Source organism: Schistocerca nitens, chromosome 4, assembly GCF_023898315.1.
Source record: "Schistocerca nitens isolate TAMUIC-IGC-003100 chromosome 4, iqSchNite1.1, whole genome shotgun sequence".
NCBI lineage: Eukaryota > Metazoa > Arthropoda > Insecta > Orthoptera > Acrididae > Schistocerca > Schistocerca nitens.
In genome coordinates this window covers 878647673-878675236 of record NC_064617.1, presented here as the reverse complement: position 1 = coordinate 878675236, position 27564 = coordinate 878647673, and the positions used below count along the sequence as shown (strand labels likewise).

Here is a 27564-nt window from a genome sequence, read left to right as displayed (position 1 = left end):
CCGCAAACCCCCCCCTCAAACGATGGATGGAAAGGAAAGTCCTCTTGTTCACTACACATCTCAGTGAACCCTATAATGCCCCATTTATGGAGTGGGAGCTCCTCAGTGCACTTGCACATTGCCCCGGCACAGCTCCTGGGCTGGATCGGATCCACAGTCAGATGATTATACTTCTCTCGTCTGACTACAAGTGCCATCTCCTCGTCATCTTCAACCGGATCAGGTGCGTGGTGTCTTTCCATCGCAATGGAGGGACAGCACCATTGTTCCGGTGATCAAACCCAGTAAAAACCCACTTGATGTGGATAGCTATCAGCTCATCAGCTTCACTAATATTCTTCATAAGCTGCTGGAACGTATGGTGTGTCGGCGGTTGGTTTGGGTCCTGGAGTCACGTGGCCTACTGGCTACATGTCAGGGCAGCTTCCGCCAGGGGCACTATACCACTGATAATCTTGTGTCCCTCGAGCCTGCCATCCCAACCGCCTTTTCCAGATGCCAACACCTTGTTGCCGTCTTTTTAGATCTACGCAAAGCGTATAGACACCACCTAGCAAAATCATATCCTTGCCACATTATACAGGTGGGGTCTCCGAGGCCCACTTCAGATTTTTATCCAGAATTTCCATGTCCAAGTTGGTGCCTCCCGTAGTGTCCACCATGCGCCCCCCCCCCCCCCCCCCCAACAATATCCAGGAGAATGGGGTCCCGCAGGGTTCTGTATTGAGTGTATCACTATTTTTAGTAGTGACCATTAATTGTCTAGCAGCAGCTGTAGGGTCGTCGGTCTCACCCACTCTGTATGCAGACGACTTCTGCATTTCGTACTGCTCCACCAGTACTGGTGTTGCTAAGTGGCACCTACATTGAGCCATCCACAAGGCACAGTCATGGGCTCTTGCCCAGAGCTTCCAGTTTTCGGCCACTAAGTCATGCACTTCTGTCGGTACCGTATTGTTCATCCAGAACCAAAACTTTACCTTCATGACAATCAACTCACTGTAGTGGAGACACATAGATTCTTAGGACTGGTTTTCAACACTCAATTGACTTGGCTACCTCACCTTTGTCAGATTAAGTGGAAGTGCTGGCAGCACCTCAATGCCCTCCGCTGCCTGAGCAGCACCAACTGGGGTGCAGTATGCTCTATGCTGCTGCAGCTCTACAAAGCCCTTGTTCAATCCCGCCTTGACTACGGGAGTCTGGTTTATGGTTCGGCAGCATCCTCAGCGTTGCGTGTACTCAACCCAGTGCACCAATGTGGTGTTTGCCTAGTGACGGGAGCTTTTAGAACGAGTCCAGTGACCAGTGTCCTGGTGGAGGCCAGAGCCCCTCCATTGCAGATCCGACGTGCACAACTGCTTGCCAGTTACGTTGCACACATTTGTAGTCCTCCTGAGCATCTGAATTATCGTCTCCTTTTTCCACCCATGGCGGTTCATCTCCCTCATCAGCGACCCAGGTCAGGGCTAATGATTGCGGTTCACGTGCGATGATCCCTTCTGTCTGAACTGGAGTCGTTCCCTTTACCACCTCCCAACCAGGTCTGTCCGCATATACCTAGGCCACAGATTCATCTGGACCTTTCGCATGTCGCTAAGGACTCAGTTACTCCTGCCGCTCTCTGCTGTCACTTCGTCTCGATTCTTGATGTGTTCCGGGGCCCTGAAGTGGTTTACGCCTGTGGCTTGATGGCTGATGGTGATGTTGGCTTCGCCTACGTCCACAGAGGCCATTTTGAACAGGCTGCAGTGTATTCACTGCAGATCTGGTGGCCATCTCTCATGCACTTCAGTACATCTGTTCATGCCCCGGGGAATCGTTTCTTCTGTGTACTGACTCTTTCACAGCCTACAAGCTATCGACCAGTGCTACCCTCGCCATCCTTTTGTAGCGTGCATCCAGGATTCCATTTATGCCCTGGACTGGTCCCATCGTTCAGTGGTGTTTTTATGGACCTCAGGACACCTCAGGACATGTCGGAATCCCAGGCAACGAACTAGCCAACAGGCTATGTGGAAACCGCTTCTGGAGATGGGCATCTCGGAAACTGACCTGCGTTCTTACTTACACCGTAGAGTTCTTCGTCCTTGGGAGACGGAATGGCATAACAGTACACACAACAAACTGTGTGTCATTGAGGAGACTACAAATGTGTGGAAGTCTTCCATGCAGGCCTCTCGCAGGGAATCAGTTGTCCTCTGCCAGCTCTGCATTGGCCATGCTTGGGCGACCCTGGTTACCTCCTGCGCCGTGAAGACCTGCCTGAGTTTCAGTGCAGAGCATGGTAGGCAGTGGCCCATATTCTGGTGCACTGTCCTACTTTGACTGTTCAGCGACGAAACCTTGGGTTACCGGACTCGTTGCCGCTATTTTTATCTGACAACGCCTGATCAGCTGATTTAATTTTCCTTTTTATTCGTGAGGGTGGGTTTTATCATTTGATCTAAGTTTTAGCGCATGTCCTTTGTCCCTGTGTGTCCTCCATCCTAGTGCTTCTAGGGTGGAGATTTTAATGCGTTGCAGAGCGGCTGGTTTCTGCTTTTTATTCTCATGGTTAGCCAGCCATGGTAATCTGCTTTGTTGTTTTAATGTCTTCATCCCGTTTCCTGCATTTCTATGGTTTTCTTGTCCCCTTTTGTCCATGTACATGTTTGTTGCCCTTCATCGTTCTTGTGATTTTTCCTTTTATTCCGTTTTGAGTTGTCTGTCTCGTTTGTTTTATTGTGACACTTTTGGTGTTGTTTTAATCGGAAAAATGGACTGAAGACCTCGTAGTTTGGTCCCTTTTCCCCTCTTTTAATCCAACCGACCAACCAACCGTAAACCAACCGAAGACTTACCCCTCCCATACTTTCTCTTCCCAAACAGCGATTGATCTATCTAGACCACCACCCCCAGCCCACCCAACTTACCCCTATACTTCACATATTCTGAACACACTTCCCTACAAAATGAAAACAATCTAAAACCATCCTCCCACTCACTCCAGTCTCATACGCACAAACACTGGTAGAGGATCTATAATAAAAATAATAAGTCATCAAAACAATCTTTCTCATGGCCAACCTAAACTTCTCTAACCAGGTACCACGTCTGATGGAGTGCCAAAGGTTATCCCTTCGGCACCACCACATATAACAGTCCCTGGCCTGAGACACTGGTACTCTCACCAACTTCATGTTCTCCCTACACACACCGCACTGGACAGTTTCAGCTAGGAGTCCAAACATCTGAAGAAATACGATAAGGGACATCATGTCTTCCCCCATCTCGGCACGCAACATCTAACTCTTATATTTTACAAGTCATATCCATACCTAAAAAAAAAAAGCATTACTGCATGACAAACAGCAAACCGATAACACCAATCAACGCCACAATCACATAAACAAAAAAAAAAGTTTAATTGATAACTCACTGAAAGCAATTTCAGTTCTTCAATCACAGGCAATCCAAAATACTGTGCACTGCGACCAACAACTTCCAAATGAACCCAATACACCACATAACACTCGGACCATATGCACACTCACCTCCAGAGGACACTGACAACCGCAACAAGATAACATCTACAAACACAACCAACTCATAAACTAAACTCCACTTCGTAATGATGTCATGCACCACAACACCCAGAAAGAAATTTAACGCTGTACCCACAGTTAGGTTAGAAAGCAAAAATACGTTGAATTTGCCTCACAAATTAGGCGAAGTGCATGACAGTGTATTCTGATTCAAAATAAATTTGGTTAGTACTTTGACAGGTAAGTCTTGGACTAAAAGTCCAACGATCTGTGGTTCAGTCCGATTCCACTTGTTGTTGACCCACGACATCATCAATATGGGGAAAACAGCTTGTTCCAGTGAATACAACATAGTGACAGTGATGTCACTATATGCACATGCCAACAAAAGCGAGCAAAAATAAAAATGACAATAATATCTCACTCCAAAAATAAAATGAAATTAACAGGACGACTGCGGGAAATTGGGAGTTTAGGGCAGGGACAAGCTAAGTATAAAACAGTAAAGAAATACTGCATCATCGTAAAACAAATAATATCCAAAAAAATTTAAATTACAGCATTTTGCTACACCAACAAAACCACAGGAATTGGACATTGTTCTTGACCTACGTGGCTCAGCCGCAGCTATTGATACCAAAAAACAAGCACCTACAACTCTGAAAAGTGGAACCAAAACCCCAACACTCAAAAACCCAAAACCCCATGTTTACTACGTGAATTAAAACACAGCCGACCTACCAAAAATAAAAATCCATATAAAATTAGACTTCTTTCTGCACAACAAACACTAAACTAATCAGACCTAACAAAAATGCCAAATACACAACAAAAAAAAAAAAACCCTTATTAACTCGCTGAAAACACATCCAAAATCCATGTTACTGCATCAACTACCTAAACTCAAAACAACATTAGCATAATGTTAAACTCATCACGTCCACATCCACCACCAGAGTGCACCATCAAATACAACAACATGACACCTGCAAACACAGTGCACCATAGTGACGTTACACACAACACCACCATTATGTTACGTGTCAAAGAAGATGGATGGAATCGGTCACTTCTGTTGACCTGTCCAAGGATTTTTGCCTGAGAGGTATCATTTCTTTCTCCTCTGGCAACAGTTTGTTAATATGAAACCAGAAGTAGTTAGCAGTGACATATTAAACTCATAATGGAATATATATTCCAAAAGAATTGGGTGGGCGCTGATGTTGGCAACACATTTGTCATGTGATTTGTTGAGAGTTGGAATGCAAATTAATATGGGTAAATATATGTGCCAAGATGTGCCTAAAACAGGGATCAGGTGTTACTATCCTCCACACACGCCAAGTGTCAAAGGGGTGGCTTGTTTTTTAGAGCCAGAAGGGTAATGCACGTAAATTCACAATTGTGTCACAGTGATAGGGGTAGATGTCAGTTTGCCATATGTAGATTGTAATATGCACCTGTTCAGAATGGCAGGCAAGGATGAATAACTTGTTGATGCTGTGCTAAACTTATTTTCCAAAATAAGTATCTTACATCATTTGCTTGGCTTGCACGTTCTCCTGACTTGAACCCACTTAGGTAGTGCCTGTGGGATCACATGAATTACTTGGTTTACAAGACCCCTGTGGCAACTGAGGAAGACGTATGGGCAGGGGGTTGCAGCTGCAGCAGGTACTACAGTACCAGGTACTGGTGATCGTATGTACCAGAACATGGTATGGAGGTAGTGTATCTGTGCTGATGTCGGTGGTTGTCACAGTGAGCCCTGCTTGTTAGTGGACTTAGATAACAAGCAGCAGGAGTCAGAGTGCAACATGTGTTGCTGTGTTTTGCATGCAGCAGGAAAATGGTACATTTCTTTATATGAGTTCTTATGCTAATTTTAACTATCTTGGTCCCTACTAGAAGTCCTCAAAGTCGGTAAAGGGAATTTGCTACGTCCTGTATACATTGGTCTAGATGTAGGTGCTGGGAAAATAGTCGACTTAGAACCTGTTGAAATGTGGTATGTGGAAGATAGTTTTATCATACAAGACATTATGTGGTATCAAATAATTTTAAAATGTGTGTGTGTGTGTGTGTGTGTGTGTGTGCACACGTGCACATGTCTGTCTATTGTTGACAAAGGCCTTAGCGGTCGAAAGCTATAATTGTGAGAGTCTGTCTTTTGTGCCTACCTGCGACTCAGCATCTCTGCTATACAATGAGTGGCAACTTTCCTTCTCGTAATATAATTTTAAGGTGTTACTATTACTTGTGTCTGTTGCAGATACATGGAAGAGAATCCTTTAGCTGGTGTGCAAAATGAAGAGTCTGACCTAGAAATAGAGTATGATGAAGATGGAAATCCAATTGCACCAAAGAAAAACAAAGAAATTGACCCCTTACCTCCAATAGACCATTCAACAATAAAGTATGATGACTTTGAGAAAAATTTCTATAATGTACATGAAGAAATAGAAAGGCTCACAACAGACCAAGTGGAAGATCTGAGACAAAAACTTGGAATCAAGGTAGTGTTTGTGTAACAGGCATTTAGTACTTTATATTGTTGAATAACAACTGTCTAAACAGCTTACTGGACTCGAAAGCCAAGGCCTGACATGTATGCATCTCATCACTTATGTTTCACCCAGAACTGTAATGGGTGCATCATCAGAAATCTTTGTCTTCTCTGTCACTCATGCCTTCCATTTGTATCCCATTCACAGAGACCGATTATTCATTAGTTTCTTGAAGTTCCTCTCCAGACCTCTAATTCTACCTGGATTAACTTGCTTTATAATTTATGTGAAGTTGTAATTCATGTGTGTTTTTTTTTTAAATGTTTCAGTACTCCTGGTTGTTTTCAAGTCTGTGCTTTATACCACATGATTCTTAATATACCACTATCAACATTGGCTTCTTTGTTTTCTTAACAGTGTGTTGGCAAGTCTCTCATTTCAAATATGTGTTCTGTAGGTGCATGCTGTATCGGTAGAGGAGAGCTTCAACTTTCTACAGAATTTATTTTCTCAGGGCATTCTGACATTATTCCAACACTGTCCAATGAGAGGGTATTCATTCTTGGGTAGCTTTTGCTGTAGATATACTGATGACAAAGCTGTGGGATGCATAAGTTTTACTGTTGCAAACTACTTTGGACAAAAATTTGGAACAGCAGCCCTACAGTTGGCAACATTAAAGCTGTAAATATAGTGGAAGTATGTCAAAGGACATTCACTTCATGAAACATGGCAAAGAAAGTTTAGAACTATTTTTTTAACATGTGACAGTACTATGAAAAGGATAAATTGTTATTCATCATATGGGGAAGTGTTACCCTGCTGAAGTTGGCAACATGCACAGATTCAAGCAAGCACAGTTCACATATAACCACTGTCTTTGGCCACCGAGGTGGACTGCGAGCAACTGTACATGACTGGAGAAGCAATCTTGATGGTGGGGGTAAGGAGGAGGCTGGGGTGGAGAAGGGGAACGATAGCAGGGTTGGGTTGGGGGATGGTAAAGTACTGCGTGAGGGAGCATACAGGGACGTGGTGGGGACAGGATAGGACAGCTTGGTGCATTTGGGAGGTTAGACAAAGAGTGGGGATGAGGGAGGAAGTAGAGGAGAAGAAAAAAGACTGTGGATGTGCTGGTGGAATAGAAGGCTGTGTAGTGCTGGAGTGGGAGTGGGGCAGGCGATGGGAGGGTGAAGAACAGGGACTAAGAAAGATGGAGGCCAGGTGGGTTACGGGAACATAGAATATATTGCAAGGATAGTTCCCACCAGTATAGTTTAGAAAAGCTGGTGTCTGTAGGAAGGATCCAGAGATGGTATCGGTTGCGAAGGGTTCGTTGAAGTGAGGAACATTGTGTTGAGCATCACGCTTAGCTAGGGGGTCATCCAGCTGCCACTCTTTGTTGGTGACCATTCAGGCAGACAGACAGCTTGCTGGTTGTTGTGCCCATGTAGACGCAGCACAGTGGTTGCAGCTTAGATTGTAGATCATATGACTGCTTTCACAAATAGCCTCGCCTTAGGTGGTGTAAAGGTTATGCTTGTGACCGGACTGTAGCAGGTGGTGGTGGTGCGGGCAGTGGTGGTGGTGGTGGTGGTGGTGGTGGTGGTGAGGGGGGGGGGGTATAGATTTATGGGAAAGGTCTTGTATCTAGGTCTGTTGCAGGGATGTGGACCGTGAGGCAAGCGGTTGGCAGCTGAGGTGGAGTAGGGATCGATGGGGATATTGTGGAGTTTCGGTGGGTGGCGGAATACCACTGTGGAAGATGTGGGAAGTATAGTCGATAGACTATTCCTCATTTCGGGCCACAACAAGAGGTAGTCAAAACCCTGGCAGAAAATGTAATTCAGTTGCTCCAGTCCTGGGTAGCACTGAGTGATGAAGGGAATGCTACTTTGTGTCAGGACAATGGGACTTTGAGACATTGTGGCTGACTGGGTAGGTAAGGCACAGGATATCTGTTTTTGTACGAGGTTGGGAGGACAATTCAGTCTTTGAAGGCCTCAATGAGGCACTTTGTATAGTTGGAGGGGGACTGTTCATCACTATAGATGTGATAGCCACAGGTGGTTAGATTGTATGGAAGGGATTTCTTTGCATGGGATGGGTGGCAGCTGTCAATTTCGGGGTATTGCTGGTGGTTGGTTGGTTTGATATGGTCGGAGGTACTGATGTACCCATCTTTCAGGTAGAAATCAAAATCAAGGAAGTAAGTTGGCTTGATGGGCTGGATAAGACTGGGTGAAGCAATTGGAGGGAAAAGTTTTGAGATTATCGCAGAATGTGGATAGGGTGTCCTCACCCTCAATCTAGACCATGAAGATGTCATCAGTGAATCTAAACATGGTGAGAGGTTTGGGATCTGGTTGGTTAGGAAGGATTCCTCTAGATTGCCCATGAATAGATTGGCATTGGATGGTGCCATGCGGGTGCCCATTGCCGTACCATAGATTTGTTCCTAAATTATGCCTTCAAAGGAGAAATAATTGTGTGTGATGATATAATTGGTGATGGCGACTAGAAAGGAGGCTGTTGGTTTGGAATCTTCTGGCATTGGGAAAGATATGTTCAATAATGGTAAGGCCATAGGCATTAGGGATGTTATGTGAAGGGAGGTGGTGCCAGTAGTGATGAACAGGGCACTGTGTGGTAAAGGAACAGGGACTATGGAGAGTCAGTGGAGAAAATGATTGGTGTTTTTTATGTAGGGGAGTTGTTGTTTTTGTTGTTGTTGTGATGGTGGTCTTCGATCCAAAGACTGATTTGATGCAGCTCTCAACGCTACTCTATCCTGTGCAGACCTCTTCATCTCTGAGTAACTACTGCAACCTATATCCCTCTGAATCTGCTTACTGTATTCATCCCTTAGTCTCCCTCTATGATTTTTACCCCCCCCCCCCCTCCCCATATGCTTCCCTCCAGTACTAAATTGGTGATCCCTTGATTCCTCAGAAAGTGTCCTACCAACCATTCCATTCTTTTAGTCAGGTTGTACCACAAATTTCTCTTCTCCCCAATCCTATTCAGTATCTCATCATTAGTTATGTGATTTACACATCTAATCTTCCACATTCTTCTGTAGCACCACATGTCAAAAGCTTCTATTCTCTTCTTTTCTAAACCTTTTATTGTCCTTGTTTCACCTCCATACATGGCTATACTACACACAAATACTTTAAGAAAGGACATCTTGACACTTAAATCTATACTCCATGTTAATGATTTTCTCTTCATCAGAAACACTTTTCTTGCCATAGCCAGTCTATAGTTTGTATCCTTCCTACTTTGGCCATCATTCATTATTTTGCTTCCCAAATAGCAAAACTCCTTTATTACTTTAAGTGTCTCATTTCCTAATCTAATTCCCTCAGCATCACCTGATTTAATTTGACTACATTCCATTATACTTATTTTGCTTTTGTTGATGTTCATCTTATATCCTCCTTTCAAGACACTGTCCATTGCGTTCAACTGCTCTCCGGGGTCCTTTGTTGTCTGACAGAATTACAATGTAATCGAAAAACCTCAAAAGTTTTTATTCCTCCTCCATGGATTTTAATTCCTACCCCAATTTTTTCTTTTTTTTTCCTTTACTGCTTGCTCATTATACAGATTGAATAACATCGGGGATAGGCTACAATCCTGTCTCACTCCCTTCCCAATCACTTCTTCTCTTTCATGCCCCTCAACTCTTATAACTGCTGTCTGTTTTCGGTACAAATTGTAAATAGCCTCTTTCTCCCTGTATCTTATCGCTGCCACCTTTCGAATTTGATACAGTGTTACAATCAACATGTCAAAAGCTTTCTCTAAGTCTACAAATGCTACAGATGTAGTTTTGCCTTTCCTTAATGTATCTTCTAAGATAAGTTGTAGGGCAAGTATTGCCTTGCATGTTCCTTTATTTCTCCAGAATGAAAATTGATCTTCCCAGAGGTCAGCTTCTACCAGTTTATCTAATCTTCTGTAAAGTATTCATGTTAGTATTTTGCATCCATGACTTATTAAACTGATAATTCAGTAATTTTCACACCTGTCAGGACCTGCTTTCTTTGGAACCGGGATTATTATATTATTCTTGAAGTCTGAGGGTATTTTGCCTGTCTCATACATCTTGCACACCAGATGAAAGAGTTTTGTCATGGTTGACTCTCCCAAGGCTATCAGTAGCTCTAATGGAATGTTGTCTATTCCTGGGGTCTTTTTTCAACTTCAGTCTTTCAGTGCTTTGTCAGATTCTTCACACAGCATCATATCTCCCTTCCCATCTTCCTCTATGTCCTTGTCCATTTCCATAATATTGCCCTCAAGTACATCCTCCTTGTGTAGACTCTCTATATACTCCTTCCACCTTTCTTTTTCCCATCTTTGCTTAGGACTGGTTTTCCATCTGAGCTCTTGATATTCATACAAGTGGTTCTCTTTCTTCCAAAGGTATCCGTAATTTTCCTGTAGGCAGTATGTATGTTATCCCTAGTAATACGTGCTTCTACATCCTTACATTTCTCCTCTAGCCATTTGCACTTAGCCATTTTGCACTTCCTGTCAATCTCAATTTTTAGATGTTTTATACCCTTTCGCCTGCTTCATTTATTGTGCCTTTATATTTTCTCCTTTCAGTGATTAAATTCAGTATCTCTTGTATTACCCAGGGATTTCTACTTGCCCTCGTCTTTTTACCTACTTTGTCCTCTGCTGCCTTCACTATTTCATCTCTCAAAGCTAACCATTCATCTTCTACTGTATTTCTTTCCTCTGTTCTTGTCAATCATTCCCTAATGCTCCCTCTGAAACCCTCTACAACCTCTGGTTCTCTCAGTTCATCCAGGTCCTATCTCCATAATTCTTCCCATTTTGCAGTTTCTTCAGTTTTAATTTGCAGTTCATAATCAATAGATTGTGGTCAGAGTCCACATCTGCCCCTGCAAATGTCTTGTAGTTTAAAACCTGATTCCTAAATCCCTGTCTGACCATTATGTAATCAATCTGAAACTTTCCGGTGTCCAGGTCTCTTCTGCGTATACAAATTTCTCTCATGATTCTTAAACCAAGTGTTAGCTATGATTAAGTTACGCTCTGTGCAGAATTCTACCAGGCGGCTTCCTCTTTCATTCCTTTCCCCCAGTCCATATTCACTACTTCGTTTCCTTCTCTTCCTTTTCCTACGATCGAATTCCAGTCCCCTAAATTTTCAGCACTCTTAACTATCCAAATAATTTCTTTTATCTCATCATACATTTCCTCCTCATCTCCAGAGCTAGTCAGTATATAGACTTGTGCTACTGTGGTGTGTGTGGGCTTTGTGTCTATCTTGGTTACAATAATGCGTTTGCTGTGCTGTTCGTAGTAACGTATCCACATACCTATTTTTTTACTCATTATGAAACCTACTCTTGCATTACCCCTATTTGATTTGGTTTTTATAACCCTTTATTCATCTGACCAGAAGTCCTACTCCTCTTGTTACCGAACTTCACTGTTTCGCACTATATCTGATTGTAACATATCCATTTCCCTTTTTAAATTTTCTAACCTACCTGCGCAATTCGGGGATCTGACACTCCACACTCTGATGCGCGAATACCCGTTGTGTTTCTCCTGATAACGTCCTCCTGAGTATTCCCCCACCTGGAGATCTGACTGAGGGACTATTTTACCTCCAGAATATTTTACACAAGAGGTTGCCATCATCATGTAACCATAGAGTAGAGCTGCATGCCCTGGGGCAAAATTATGGCTGTAGTTTTCCCTTGCTTTTGGCAGTACACAGTACCAGCAACAAGCACAGCAGGGCCATTTTGGTTGATGTTACAAGGCCTGATCAGCCAATCATCCAGACTGTTGCCCCTGCAACTACTGAAAAGGCTGCTGCCCCTCTTCAGGAACCACATGTTTGTCTGGTCTCTCACCAGATACCCCTTTGTTGTGATTGCATCTAGGGTACAGCTATCTGTGTTGCTGAGGCATGCAAGCCTCTCCACCGATGACAAGGTCATGGCTCATGGGGGTAGGTTGCGGGTAATAGATTGAAGGTATTGGTCTACGAAAGCAGAGACTCTCTCAGTGGGCATAGTAACTGGCCACAATGGGATGTCCAGGAGGTTGGGTTTATGAACTTTAGAAGTATGTAGTAGGAGTGTTGGGAGTGGTAGGCGTAAGGAGAGAGATAAACTGAGGGGAGAGGTTCTGGGATGGGAGTAAAAATTTGAGGAGCAATTGGAAATTCTGTTGGATTTCTGTAAAGGGGTTCTGTGGCAAGGTTTCTAGGTGGAAGAATCTCACAGCTGGCAGAGTTCTTCTGCCAGGTAATTCCTGCAGTTTTAGACGACAGTGGTGGAGTCTTTGTTGGCAGGTAGGATTATAAAGTTGGGATGAGTTTTTAGGTGGTGTGTTGCTGTTTTTCTCGGTGGGTATAAGGTTATCTTCCATGTTGAAGGATTTGAGGAATGATGGTAAGGCAAAGTTTGAGTTAAGAAATTGTGGAATGTTAACAGGGGGTGGTGTGGGGACAGTGTGGGTGGATGGAGGAGTGAACTGAGTCAGGCAGGTTTCAAAATTGGTTTTGAATTGAATCTGGTTGGTAGAATTGGCGATGAAAAAATGTTTCCACTGTAGGGACCAGCAGAAGGACAGAAAGTCTTTTGATAAATCCAGATGATTGAGCTTGGAAGTGGGGCAAAAGGAAAGGCCTTTGAAGAGGACAGATACGTCTATGGGACTAAGGCTTTTGGAGGAAATGTTCATGACTATGTTTGGGGTCTCTTTAGGTTCTGGATTCTGTATTGCATGGGAAGGAGTTTCTGAGAATGTGGTAAATGTAATAGGTCTGTGTGGCAGGGTTTGTCAGGTATGAGGGGATGTGATGGAAGTTTGGAGGCTGTTGTACAAGTGATGGATACTGGTAGTCCAAAATGGGAGCAAGTGGTGAATAGGATGAAGGGTCTTTTGAGGTGGCATTGTGCATGTTGCTCTTCTTTCAGGTGGGCAAGAAGTTCAGTGCGAGAGTGGGATACAGGAATTTGTGACTGCAGAGCAGGAGAACTTTACAAATGGAGACGAGATAATTGCAAGGTGGTTTGGGCCTAATTTAAAAGGGTTTGCAGGACTAGGCTGATGGAAGGCTAAGGACCGGCAGAAACTGGACAGATGGTCATTATGGAAGAATGGGCTGCAGCCGGAGATGGGTAATTTGATGTTAAGGCCATTTTGGGGATTTCATGGACCAGCCAACAATGCAGGAACAGTATGTGGGACTGGGTTCTGGCTAGGGATAAGGAAGCTTTTCTGTATTGGTACAGGTGGGAGGAGCAAGGATCCTTGATGGAGGTTAAAAATACATATATTACATAAAAATACTTGCATGGGGGGGGGGGGGGGGGGCGCAAAATAAAGGTGAGGTATGGGGAAACAAAGTGAAACTTGAGGGAGTAGGGTCAATAGTGAAAGGCGAAAATGAACTGAAATCGATGTGAAAACACGATGAGGTCAAAGAGAAAAGTGACTAAAAATATTATAATGTGGGATGCAGGTGAATATGCAAGTGAAAATGATTAAGAACAGCATTTAGCCCACCAAAAAGAAAGTAGCTATCAGCTTACATTCTTCTATACGCCAGTTAGAAGAAGTGCCAAATACTACAGCATACAGTTTTTAGATAACCAATTATTTACATAAGAATTAAAATTATCACCCATGGCAAGAAATTGGTAGAATTAAAACAGTGAGTGAGGGATGAGTATATGTGATCCTCACCTTGCGGAATGTGACCGGAAGTACATGCATAATGTTCTGTAAATTGGTGGATGTCTTCAATAAAATATATAGCGTCTTCTGTATCACTGGAAGAAAAATATTGATAAAGAGCCACTAAGAGCAATGGTTTTCATGTCATAAAAATAACTACTCTGCTTTGCAGAAGATAAATGGAAATGTACAGAATTCCCTTCAATCTGCTGCATACGGTAACTACAAAGAGAATTATCAACACACAGTTCTGTGAATAGTTCAGTGACAGGAAAGCTAAGGTAGACTGGGGTGTACTGAAAGTAGATGAAACACACATTGTTGAAAATATCCACATTGTCTAATTTAAAGGAATTTCTATGCTCTGCACTACCATGTCTGCATTAGCAAAGCAATGAGATTTACAATCACAGAGAGGCTGAGGATGTGGGAGGAAAGCCCCCAACCCCCTCCTCCCAACGTTCCATGGTTTACAGAAGCGCCCCTCACTGCAGCTGAGGCTACTAATTACCTGTTCTGATCACAGTAGGCTGTGACTAGGCCATTTATCTGCAACATATATTCTTTCTTCCTGGATTAGACTAGTCTAAAACTTTATGTAGGAGAAGTCCTGTCAGTTTTGGAAAGTTGGTGAGTGGTTCTGATAGATTTGAAGCTGTGAAGATGGGCCATTAAGTGTGCACAAACAGCTTAGGCCGCAAGAGCATTCGCAACTAATGACTAGATTGCAGATTCATTTACTAGTCTCACATACAGTTTTAATCTGCCAAGATGTTCCACACCTTTTGCACAGTTACCATTATGTAAAAATGAGACAAATTTGGGCATTTACTTATGGTTTTCACCAATATTTCTTCCGTGTTGTGCACCACCTACAAATAGAATAAGCAAAAGGGGTTGGGGCATGATTAGGGTTCACTATGTACTCTCTGTTACAATCCATTTGAGGACATGCACACACATAAAAAAATTCAAAGATGACTTTTGTTTTTGTTCATATACAGTCTTACACTTGCTGTGGTGGGTGGCATAGCATGCACTTGTTTATGTTAACTGTGAGGTAATTTATGTGGAGCTGCATATCTAGCTACAAACAAATAAATCTGTAAAGTCAGTCTGTATCATGGCACTTCCCTACACTGATTTTCATTGTCTTGTCCTTTTTTTGTGGAGGTTTTCTGTTGCTAGAAGTTTGACCATGCTTGAAAGAGGATTCTTTATTCATGTGAACGAGACTTCCCAAAACATACAATGGCCTTGTGTTATCCTTACAATTTGTCATTTATTGATCTGTTTTTTACTACATACTTGCACTTAATTGTTTTGGTTCCACAGCTTGTAACACATGGGTGCAAACTTTGACTCTTACAACTTTCAGGTTGCAACCCATATTTGTAGTACTCTACTTCCAGTTTTGCATAAATGTGCATGTATTCCCAATAATCACTTACCACTGGGCAAGAGTTTTTTTAGCTGTACAGATAAATATTCTCTTTTTGTAGTACAGCTGTGAAAACTCCAGTTAAACATGTTCCCATAAATGTTCAGAATATGTAATGCAGAGGTACCCATAAGTTCTGTTTTCAGCCATGCAGTGTGAATCACAGTTAAGTTCACGTACACTTCATTTTAAAATTGATTGGAGGGGGGCCAATTTACAAGGTGTAATTTAACGACTGTGCAAAGGAAATGATAAATATTGAACTGTACTTTTGCTATTAACATTTTACTGTTTATCTTAGAGTAATGTAGATACCATCCTGTTCCAAGTAGTCCTTTTCTCTGGCAACTTACCATTTTTATTGTTTCTTTAGTTGTTATAATGCATCCTCAGATGCATTATTTGGGGTAGCTCAAACTTCTTACATCAAGGTGTCCAAGGGTTGTCATTAGATATTAATTTTTTTATCTGTTTTGAAAGTGATATTATTTTAGCATTATGCAAATAGCTGAAATACCAAGAACCGAAACAAAACTTTTAACATTGCTGGGATTCAGAATCACAATTGAATCAAAATGTTATCGAGTTTCTGATTTGCTAATCTAGATTTATTTTCACACAGTTGTTTAAAGCATTATTTTGAACAACGTGTCACACTCAAGAAAAGTTCTTTGTTGCTATATCCATATTTATTATAAATAGTTTCTTTTCCAATCCCTGTGTGTTTCACAATGTATTTTTTTTTTTTTGTTTTGTTTTAAGGTAACGGGTCCAGATCCACCTCATCCAGTGACTAGCTTCGCACACTTCGGATTTGATGAAGCTCTGATGAAATCAGTTCGTAAGTCTGAATATACTCAGCCGACACCCATTCAGGCCCAGGCAGTTCCTGCTGCATTGGCAGGGAGGGACATAATAGGGATTGCCAAAACAGGGTCTGGAAAAACTGCTGCCTTTGTCTGGCCCATGCTGGTACATGTTGCCGACCAGCGTGAGCTGTCACCAGATGAAGGCCCCGTGGGACTTATTTTGGCACCCACAAGAGAACTTTCACAACAAATATATGCCGAAGCCAAACGTTTTGGGAAGGTGTATGGCTTGCGTGTCGTTTGCTGTTATGGTGGAGGCTCTAAGTGGGAACAGTCAAAAGCCCTAGAGGAAGGAGCTGAAATTGTGGTTGCAACACCAGGTCGTATGATCGACATGGTCAAGATGAAAGCCACAAATCTCCAAAGAGTCACGTTTCTTGTGCTCGACGAGGCTGATCGCATGTTTGATATGGGATTTGAGCCACAGGTGCGGTCAATCTGTAACCACGTGCGACCCGATAGACAGACACTGCTTTTCAGTGCTACTTTCAAGAAGAAAGTTGAGAGATTGGCAAGGGATGTTCTCACTGATCCAATACGGATTGTGCAGGTGCGTATATATAGTTCATAATATACTTTCTAATAGTGTGAGCTATGTTTGCAGGTCTTTGTACAAGGGCGAGTCACTAAATAATCTGTGCTGTCACTTTTTAGAAACACACTGACATAAAATTTAAAATGGTATGCAGTGTTCTGACATTTCAGACTTATCTGTTGTCTTATCCCCTTATAATTATTCTCTGTTGGTGAACAGTTTTTACTGCCAGATCTAAAATTCTGAAGTAGTCTGTATGTTTTTAGCTACCTTTGAAATTAATGTAACTACTAAAACATTTAGTAGAGTTGAGCTGCTGCATCCTACAATACAAAACACCATTTTTGTAGAGGAATGTTTACTTAAAAGTTATTTTAGCTAATACATTCTAATTTGTTAACACACACACACACACACACACACACACACACACACACACACACACACTTGAATAAATGTTTGACTGTGATAGCAGAGAACACAAGCCATGTTGTGTACGTTCACATATTATTTACCATTACAAGAGCAAACATGTATCAGAAGCATGGCATTGCTGAATGGAATTCTCTTATTTTGATAGACAAAAGTGGTTCTTGAAAGGTTTTAGTATTTTTCTTTGCCTAGTTTGATTCAAAACTGATTAAGACCTCATTTTAATGTTTGTGTTTTTGATAATCTTATTTTTGTGGAGAAGCTTCACCTTAAATCTTCTGAGAAATCAGTTAGGCTTAAGTTAATGTATTTCAGTGCAGTAATCCTGTCTGAAATGGCACTTCAAATACCAGTGTTTTCAATTAATTGCATACTTAAATGGTTGAAGTTATGCTAATTATGACACATCTGATTTCAAATCTTGAAACTAGTTATCCATTACCTTCCTTAAACATTCATTTCGACCAAAAACAATAAAAAATATTTTGAGATAATAAAGGCTTAGATTTTTTGAGCCCAATCTGCTCAACCTCTGCCTGTAAGTGCGGCTGTTGGTTTCACATCATAACTTCGAAGCATGGGCTCCTCCATTCTGCTTGCTCTTAAAATTAATTTTCGGGTTGGACTTGAAACAAACCAAATACTTGTAGAAAATGCGGAGTTAATATATACCCATTAACATCACTCATAATTATTTACCTTTGTTCATGCAATCTGCTACAAAAAACTGTTATTTATTGGCATACAAGGACTATTCTAACTTTCTCAGCTCAACACAGAAATGTCGTAAATGTGCTAAAAATACTTTTAGCTTTGTGGAGTGGTTCTCTTGAGATAGTGCAGTATGAAGCTTCAGGGATTTACTCATAGGCTCTTGTTTAAGCTACATGACCTCACTGATATTGCAAAGATATTCACGAGATGTATCTACCAGATTATACACAATGCTTTTTGGTTTGACAAAGCTATCAGCTCGATCGATGCTACATCTGTTAACCATTCACCAAAAGAAACACATGCACATAGACACTGCTTAGTAGTTTTTGGACTTGTCTAATCAGAATGCCCGTGAGCTTTCCTACTGTTCCGTAATAGTAGATGGCCTCCTCATCACAAACTAGAGAAAAAGGAGCAGTGAAACCACTGATTGACTATAGACAAAAGTGCGTTAAAGAAGGTGAACGAGATTCATTTTACAGTAAAAGTGATGACTATTTTCATGATTTGGTGTTGACAAACTACCTCTTCAAGGGCAGAGCACCATCAAGAAGTGTTGCACTTTACTACTGAACAAAATCAAGCTGAAAAAATATCTTAATTTCTATATCCTGTAAAGAAGGAAATTCTCTTCCATCTTAGTAAAATGGCCTCTGACCGTTGATGCAAAACTACATTACCTTCACTTCACTCTTCCACGTATTTTTTATTAACTTGATGTATTTGCTTCTGTTGTGGCACACAAGACAAATGAACACCAGTTTTTATAATCTACACTCCTGGAAATGGAAAAAAGAACACATTGACACCGGTGTGTCAGACCCACCATACTTGCTCCGGACACTGCGAGAGGGCTGTACAAGCAATGATCACACGCACGGCACAGCGGACACACCAGGAACCGCGGTGTTGGCCGTCGAATGGCGCTAGCTGCGCAGCATTTGTGCACTGCCGCCGTCAGTGTCAGCCAGTTTGCCGTGGCATACGGAGCTCCATCGCAGTCTTTAACACTGGTAGCATGCCGCGACAGCGTGGACGTGAACCGTATGTGCAGTTGACGGACTTTGAGCGAGGGCGTATAGTGGGCATGCGGGAGGCCGGGTGGACGTACCGCCGAATTGCTCAACACGTGGGGCGTGAGGTCTCCACAGTACATCGATGTTATCGCCAGTGGTCGGCGGAAGGTGCACGTGCCCGTCGACCTGGGACCGGACCGCAGCGACGCACGGATGCACGCCAAGACCGTAGGATCCTACGCAGTGCCGTAGGGGACCGCACCGCCAGTTCCCAGCAAATTAGGGACACTGTTGCTCCTGGGGTATCGGCGAGGACCATTCGCAACCGTCTCCATGAAGCTGGGCTACGGTCCCGCACACCGGTAGGCCGTCTTCCGCTCACGCCCCAACATCGTGCAGCCCGCCTCCAGTGGTGTCGCGACAGGCGTGAATGGAGGGACGAATGGAGACGTGTCGTCTTCAGCGATGAGAGTCGCTTCTGCCTTGGTGCCAATGATGGTCGTATGCGTGTTTGGCGCCGTGCAAGTGAGCGCCACAATCAGGACTGCATACGACCGAGGCACACAGGGCCAACACCCGGTATCATGGTGTGGGGAGCGATCTCCTACACTGGCCGTACACCACTGGTGATCGTCGAGGGGACACTGAATAGTGCACGGTACATCCAAACCGTCATCGAACCCATCGTTCTACCATTCCTAGACCGGCAAGGGAACTTGCTGTTCCAACAGCACAATGCACGTCCGCATGTATCCCGTGCCACCCAACGTGCTCTAGAAGGTGTAAGTCAACTACCCTGGCCAGCAAGATCTCCGGATCTGTCCCCCATTGAGCATGCTTCGGACTGGATGAAGCGTCGTCTCACGCGGTCTGCACGTCCAGCACGAACGCTGGTCCAACTGAGGCGCCAGGTGGAAATGGCATGGCAAGCCGTTCCACAGGACTACATCCAGCATCTCTACGATTGTCTCCATGGGAGAATAGCAGCCTGCATTGCTGCGAAAGGTGGATATACACTGTACTAGTGCCGACATTGTGCATGCTCTGTTGCCTGTGTCTATGTGCCTGTGGTTCTGTCAGTGTGATCATGTGATGTATCTGACCCCAGGAATGTGTCAATAAAGTTTCCCCTTCCTGGGACAATGAATTCACGGTGTTCTTATTTCAATTTCCAGGAGTGTATTTAATAGTAGACTACAACACATGATGGCACAATTTACAATAATATGAAACTGCCTGGTGGTGATACAAGGTCATTGTTACTAATGTCCAAATCATGAGTGCTGCACTATACGTAATGGTTGACAGCAGGGCACAGACTGAAACTGAGAGGCTCACGTTGTCCTAGATATAGAGAAGTGTAGGCATTACTGATGCTGGTGGTACTAGTTTTAGTCTGTGCATGCAGACTGAGTTGTAGACTCACACTGGAGCCTGATGAAGGAGCCTCCAGTGTCTGTCTATCCCCGCATCTGCAGTGGGTGAGCCTTAGTTCAGTGCATTTAGTAATATCTGTAGTGTGCTGGCACAGCCATTTGCCCGTGCGGCCGGCTCAGCGTATGAATCTGGAGCGGGGCTGCCAGCAAAAGGTAGTGGTAACAGTAAGTTTATCACATCCCTCCCCTGCTGGGGTGGCGGGGGTGAGGGTGATAACCCTTCTACACCTGGCCCCACACCATGCAGAGAGAGAGGTGTGTGACTACCATCTCTTCTACAGCCTCCCGCCCTCCCCCTCTGGTGACTCACACCTCCAGGAGCCCTCGGTCTGCGGGCACTCAGATGTGAGGCTGAAAGTGGCCCTGTCGTCAGTGATTGCGGTGGGTGGAAACATTGGTGAGGCAGTGGACACTGGAAGTGACACAATGACGACATCTAGGCTCAGTGTGGTGGCCACTCCACAGAGGTTCGTTCGGCAATTAGAACAGCAAATGAAGAAGTATGTTCAAGACACACGACATTTTGTGTTCATACTGGGCAACACTGTTTCGTGACAAGAGCCCTCTGGAGCTCTTACATGGACTTCAACCTTGTTCTCTCCTCCATTTACTACTGCCCATATCCAGACCCACAGTTCCTCCCTCCTCTCCGAAGTTCTGGCCTGGTAGGCATGTGTGGGCCCGAGGGTCTTCATTCAGGTCTTCATTCAGATAAGTTAGACACAGCTTCAAAATGACCCGTTATCTATGTGACGATCATGAGTTTGGTGAACTCTGTTACCCATGTGTCTTGCAGACTTACATTGACTTCACAGCCCTTCAATTTTGTTCTTTGGCCTTCAGACACAACTTTTGTCAGGTAAATCATTGAAGTTCATGGGAGGACTATCCCCTTAAATCAACAAAAAATATACGTTACTTCAAATTAAAAGCAAAAAGAATTACAAATCCTCATGGAATGTGAGTTATGAAGGGCATGAAATTTGAAAATCCTGTGTACAATCTAGTATTTTCCTGTCAGCCAATCATAATTTCAGCATTTTTTTTGCGATATTTCTGTTGTCCATTTCATAATAATGTTATATGAAGCTTTTGTGTGGAATAATAATAGCTAAGTTTAATCAGAAATGAAACATGGAGGAGGTAGTAATATGTAATTTTTTTGGGGTTAATGAAAAAATCTTCAAATGAACTGTATTGGCAATGATTGCATTTAATTTTCTTTTGTCACATGCAGGGAGATGTCGGTGAAGCAAACGCAGATGTTACCCAGGTAGTGAAAGTATTGCCCCCTGGAGCTGCGAAGTGGAACTGGCTTTTGAGGTCACTTGTTGAATTTCTGTCATCAGGAAGTGTCCTTATATTTGTCACAAAGAAGGTAAGAGAGTGTTCTTATCATCATCCTATGTTTGTCATATTATAGGGTATCCATAAAAGACGGTCACAGTTATAAATTTTAACAGCATAGTAGAGTGTTGGTTCAGGGTCATAATTAAAGAGTAACTCAGTTTTAGCTAAGCACATGTGTGAGTACTGCTTTGTTGTTGTTTTCCCACTTGTGGCGCCATATACACAAAGTGGTGATTCCTAAGCGTAAAGCATTTTGTGTTCTGCAGATTTCTGAGTGTAATCTGTAATGTCCGTTCATCATGCATTATGTTTAAAGTTTTTGTGATCTCCTGTGGGCCAAAGACATCTGCCGATAGTATAACCAGTTTGAAAGGACTGGATGTGTGTGTGAACAGAAAAGCACATTATTTTGATTGAAGAAGATGTTGACAGTATCAGAGGATCTCGCCTTCGTAGTCCTATGAAGTCTGTTCAGAGAGCAGTTCTTGAACTTCAGATGCCAAAGATTACAGTATGGACAGTTTTAAGGAAACATTTACACATGTGTCCATACTGGTTACAGTTGGTGTGTGCTTTAAAGCCAGTTGACTATGGTGCATGTTATAAATTTCTAGGTGAAGTGTCACAGTGGGAAGATGGCACTCCTGATCATGTGGCATTCAGTGACGAGGCAACTTTTCATCTAAGTGGGAAGGCTCTCCCCATTTGCATCTTTTTGTATAAGAGTGGTTGAATGACAAAGTTGCTGACCTTTGGATTGATTGTAACCTTCAGTACAACAGAACTCATTTCTGCTAGCCTTCACATTCATCTGACCTCACTTCATACAATTTTTTACTTTGCGGCTTCATAAAAGATTATGTCTACATTCTGCCACTACCTAGGGATTTCCCAAAGTTGAGACATAGAATTGCAGGGGCTATTGCTTTCATTACTGTGGGCTTCTTAACCAGATTGTGGGAAGGACTGGATTTTAGGTTGGGTGTGTGTAGTTTAACTTAAGGTGCACATATTGAACATTTGTAAGAAAAATGACATTAATTTGCCTTCAATTTAACATATGATTTGTTGTCAATAGTGAAATTAAGCTGTTATAATATACCATTGAATCTAGGACATTCTTTTATGGACACCCCTTATTTTACATTTGTAAAAGTGTGAAAATACTTTGTGCTGTCTACCTACAATAATCTACAATACATTATACCTGGGAACAAACTGAAGAAGAATGAGGATGTGTATCTCTGAAACCAGTGTGCATGGCTAGAAAGGGGAACTTATCAAATTTTGTTTAAAGCAGAACCTATAAAGTTTTGTTTGTAGGTAACTCTAGTGTAACACATGTGCATTAGTATGATTATGAGGTATGTAGCTGTTCACTTCATTCTAGTTGAGGTGAGCAGAGTGAAAATACTTTTTACCCAAGAGAGGCTGCAGTGCATATTGCTGCTGGCTGCAGTGAAATCAGTCGTGTGCATTCAGCATTGTTTTCAGACTACTCGTGGTAGAGCACTCCTTCATTGTTTAACACATAGTGTTCCATAAGTCCTGCCATAAAGGGGAGCCTTCAGTGACATTGAAAAAGTCAAATTGCTGATTAACTGTCAGAAGTGGTTGCTACAGGCTACTTCAGTAAAATGCAGTTACAACTAATGTTAATACACTCACACTGTTTATTTCTAGATTATTTTATTATTGTATTGTATTAAGAACAATCTGGGAATGATAGATTGCTACTCACCACATAGAGGAGGTGTTGAGTCACAGACAGGCACAATGAAAATGCCTGCTATGCATTTAAGCTTTTGGACAAAAGCTTAAATACGTAGCAGTCTTTTTCATTGTGCCTGTCTGCAACTCAATGCCTCCACTATATGGTCAATAGCAGTCTACTTTCACATTGTTGTTATTCTGTCATTATATTAGGCTAGAATAACAATAATATGAAAAGGATAGGTTTCTACTCACCACATAGAGGAGGCATTGAGCTGCAGGTAGAACAATGCAAATACTTCTAAAATTTTAGCTTTTGGATGAGAGTCCTTCTTCAGAAGGAGGAAAACACACGTACTCATACAAACATTACTCACAGATGCTTAACTACTGTCTGTGAATGCTCAGGCCCGGGCTGCAGGAGATGTGTGGCGTAGCCACATGGTTTGAGGCGCCTTGTCATCCCCATTGGAGGTTTGAGTCCTCCCTTGGGCATGGATGTGTGTGTTGTCCATAGTGTAAGTTAGTTTAAGTTAGATTAAGTAGTGTGTAGGCTTAGGGACCGATGTCCTTAGCAGTTTGGTTCCATAAGACCTTACTGCAAATTTCCAATTTTCCAGACTGCAGGCTGCACCTGCATCTGTCGTGAGCAGCAATCCAGGGTAGTTGTTGGGAATAACGGTGTGGGCTGCCTGCCAAGTTAATTTAGGAAAACCTTGCTGTTTTTTAGTTTGAAAATTTCTTGTTGCTGTGAAATCAAACTGTCATGACACTACACATTTGACATTATTATGACATCTAATATTGCTTAGGCATTGTGAAAAGACAATATATCACTTTTTGTCACTGCTTACTATCAAAAGTAACCTACATTGTTACCAGCAATTTTGACAAACAAGAGGGCTGAAATCATTATTGAGAAATATTCGCATCTTCAATCACTGAGAAAGACACCAATCCTACACAGACATAGTTTTTAATGAGCCCAAAGAAGTCAGCAGAATGATAACATAACCAAGGCTGTTGTTTATGAAGTTTTATATCTGTTACTCTGCCTGATGATCACCCATGTTGTGGAAGCATTTTGCTGAGCTTTGGTTGCAATGTTCTGAAACTATTTTCCATATGATGGCCTCTTTGCACAAGGACACTTTTCAGGCTGTCGTTGTGGTCTTCAGTCGGAACACTGATTTGATGCAGTTTTTTATGCTGCCCTATCCTGTGCAAGTCTCTTCATCTTCAAATAACTACTGCATCCTGCATCCATTTGAACCTGCTTGCTGTATTTACCTTTTGGTCTCCCTCTACAGTTCTCACTGCCCCACTCCCCTTACGATGACCCCTTTAGGTCTCAGAATGTATCTGAGTCTAATTTTCATATGACAGTCTCTTCACAGAAGGCCACATTCCATGCTGTTGTGGTTGTCAGTCTGGACACAGATTTGTTGCACTTCTTTATGAACACTAATTTGTTGCAGCTCTTTATGCTCTTTTATCATGTGCAAACCTCTTTATCTATGAAAAACTACTGTGCTGTACTTTCTGTGTTCTTCCTTTTGTTCAAAAAAGAGCTCCATGTTTTGTATTATCGCGAAATAGGGGAAAGAGTGTAACTGACATGATACAGGATTTCGGGTGGACATCATTAAAACAAATATGTTTTTCATTGCAGTGGAATCTTTCCATGAAATTTCAATCAACAAATTTCTCCTCTGAATGCAAAAATGTTTTCTCGTGCTGACCTACATAAGGGGAGAAATGATCATCATAATAAAATACGGGAAATCAGAGCTCGCACAGAGAGATACAGGTGTTCCTTTTTTTCTGCACGCTGTTTGAGATTGTAATAATAGAGAATTATTGTGAATGTGGTTTGATGAACCCTTTGCCAGGCATTTAAGTGTGATTTGCAGAGTATCCATGTAGAAGTTGTTGTAGATGTCTCCTACAATTTTCACCTCCCGCACTGCCCTCCAGTGCTAAATTGATGACTCCTTGATGTCTCTGAATGTGTCTTACCAACCTATCCCTTCTTTTAGTCAAGCTGTGCCACAAATTTCTTTTCTTCATAGTTCTGTTCAGTTCATCCTTATTAGTTACATGATGTACCCGCTGATATTCAGCATTCTTCTGTAGCTCTATATTTCAAAACCTTTTATTCTCTTCTTGTCTGAATGATTTATTGCCTACTTTTCACTTCCATGTAAGGCTACTCTCCAGCAACTGCTGCGCAAAGTGGCCACTTGTTTTTTGGTATCATGTGACGGATTGCGCAGCCCCTCCTGCCATAGGTTTAAGTCCTAGGTGTGTGTGTATAGTTTAAGTAGTGTGCAAGTCTAGGGACCGATGGCCTAAGCAATTTGGTCCCTTAGGAATTCACACACACATCCAACAAGCACCTTCAGAAAAACTTTCTGACACTTAAATCTACTTTTGATGTTGACAAATTTCCTTACTTCAGAACCGCTTTTCTTACCATTGCCAGTATTCATTTTATATCATCTCTACTTTGGCTATCATCAGTTATTTTGCTGCCTGTTCATTTCTTAATTTAATTCCCTTAGCAGCACCTGATTTAATTCAACTACATTCCGTTACCCTTGTTTTGCTTTTGTTAATTTTCATCTTATATCCTCCTTTTAAGACAATGTAAATTCCATTCAACTACTTTTCCAAGTTCTTTACTGTTTCTGGCAGAATTACATCATCATCAGCAAACCTCATAGTTTTTATTTCTTCTCTCTGGACTTTGATTCCTATTCCAAATTTTTTGTAACTGCTTGTGCAATATACAGATTGAATAACACCAGGGATAGACTACAACTCTCTCTCATTCCCTTCTCAACCACAGCTTCCCTTTCAAACCCTCAATTCTTATAACTGCCATCCAATTTCCATGCAAGTTGTAAATTATCTTTCACTTCCTGTATTTTCACCCCTGCTACCTTCAGAATTTCAAAGAGTTTGTTCCAGTCAACATTGTCCAAAGATTTTGTTAAGACTGCAAATAGTAAAAATGCAAGTTTGCCTTTCTTAACCTTTTAACTGCTGTGGACAAGTTAACTCATCATGCCTGCCAGTTTGCAGGTGCTGAGGACATGGTTAACCATGGCCCTTGTGTTTTTCTGAAGTACTGTTGACATGTTTATGCATCCCATCGCACTGACCTCTCACTGGTGTGGACGAGTTCCTCCCATATCTTGGTAAATAAAAACGTTTTTGCGTATTAATCATACGGCATACATGTATCTTCTCAGGCTATCATTTGGAAAACCTCATTTTGATATCTTGAACCATTTACGAAATCTGACAATTGTTACAACCGCATGATTCCCGATGCACAGGTACAGAAGTGGGCATGTCTCACCCATCTATCCACCGGATATAAAGACCAATAACTCAGGAACTAAAAGAGGTGAAACTTCCTGGCAGATTAAAACTGTGTGCCCAACCGAGACTCGAACTCACTCTGCAGCGGTGAAAATCTCATTCTGGAAACCTCCCCCAGGCTGTGGCTAAGCCATGTCTCCGCAATATCCTTTCTTTCAGGAGTGCTAGTTCTGTAAGGTTCGCAGGAGAGCTTCTGTAAAGTTTGGAAGGTAGGAGACGAGATACTCGCAGAAGTAAAGCTGTGAGTACTGGGCGTGAGTCGTGCTTCGGTAGCTCAGATGGTAGAGAACTTGCCCGCGAAAGGCAAAGGTCCCGAGTTCGAGTCTTGGTCGGGCACACAGTTTTAATCTGCCAGGAAGTTTCATATCAGCGCACACTCCGCTGCAGAGTGAAAATCTCATTCTGGAACTAAAAGAGGTGTCGTTCTGCTCTCAATTTTAAATCAAATTTTGATATCTTATGTACATTTCATGCATGGTGATGTATGAGCTACAGTCAACCGTAGCGTGGTTTATGCAATGCATTTTTACCTCTACAAAATTTTTGTGCAATATTTTACTTTATTTTATGCAGCACAGTAACTGTGATGTATAAAGAAAAGAAATTCAGTCCTTTATTGGCCAGTGACATCTGTCCGTAACGTGTGCAAAAATCAAATTTTTCCACAGAATAGTTTTCTTAAAATTGGATGATAAGTATTTCATAGCAGCCGGCACAGAATGTGAAAGTCGGCTGGATGTTGTTGTTGTGGTCTTCAGTCCTGAGACTGGTTTGATGCAGCTCTCCATGCTACTCTATCCTGTGCTAGCTTCTTCATCTCCCTGTACCTACTGCAATCTACATCCTTCTGAATCTGTTTAATGTATTCATCTCTTGGTCTCCCTCGAC

General features: G+C 42.3%; 1 protein-coding gene across 4 annotated transcripts in view; it reads left to right on the top strand.

Moving 5' to 3' along the window:
• LOC126253384 (ATP-dependent RNA helicase DDX42) overlaps window positions 1-27564 on the top strand; it is a 69809-nt gene that overhangs the window by 4151 nt on the left and 38094 nt on the right. For all 4 annotated transcript variants that reach the window (XM_049954679.1, XM_049954677.1, XM_049954678.1 and 1 more), the window contains exons 4-6: window positions 5800-6043; window positions 15981-16637; window positions 21461-21601. In XM_049954679.1, coding sequence (XP_049810636.1) covers window positions 5800-6043; window positions 15981-16637; window positions 21461-21601 — 1042 coding nt within the window. The remainder of the gene's footprint in view (window positions 1-5799; window positions 6044-15980; window positions 16638-21460; window positions 21602-27564) is intronic.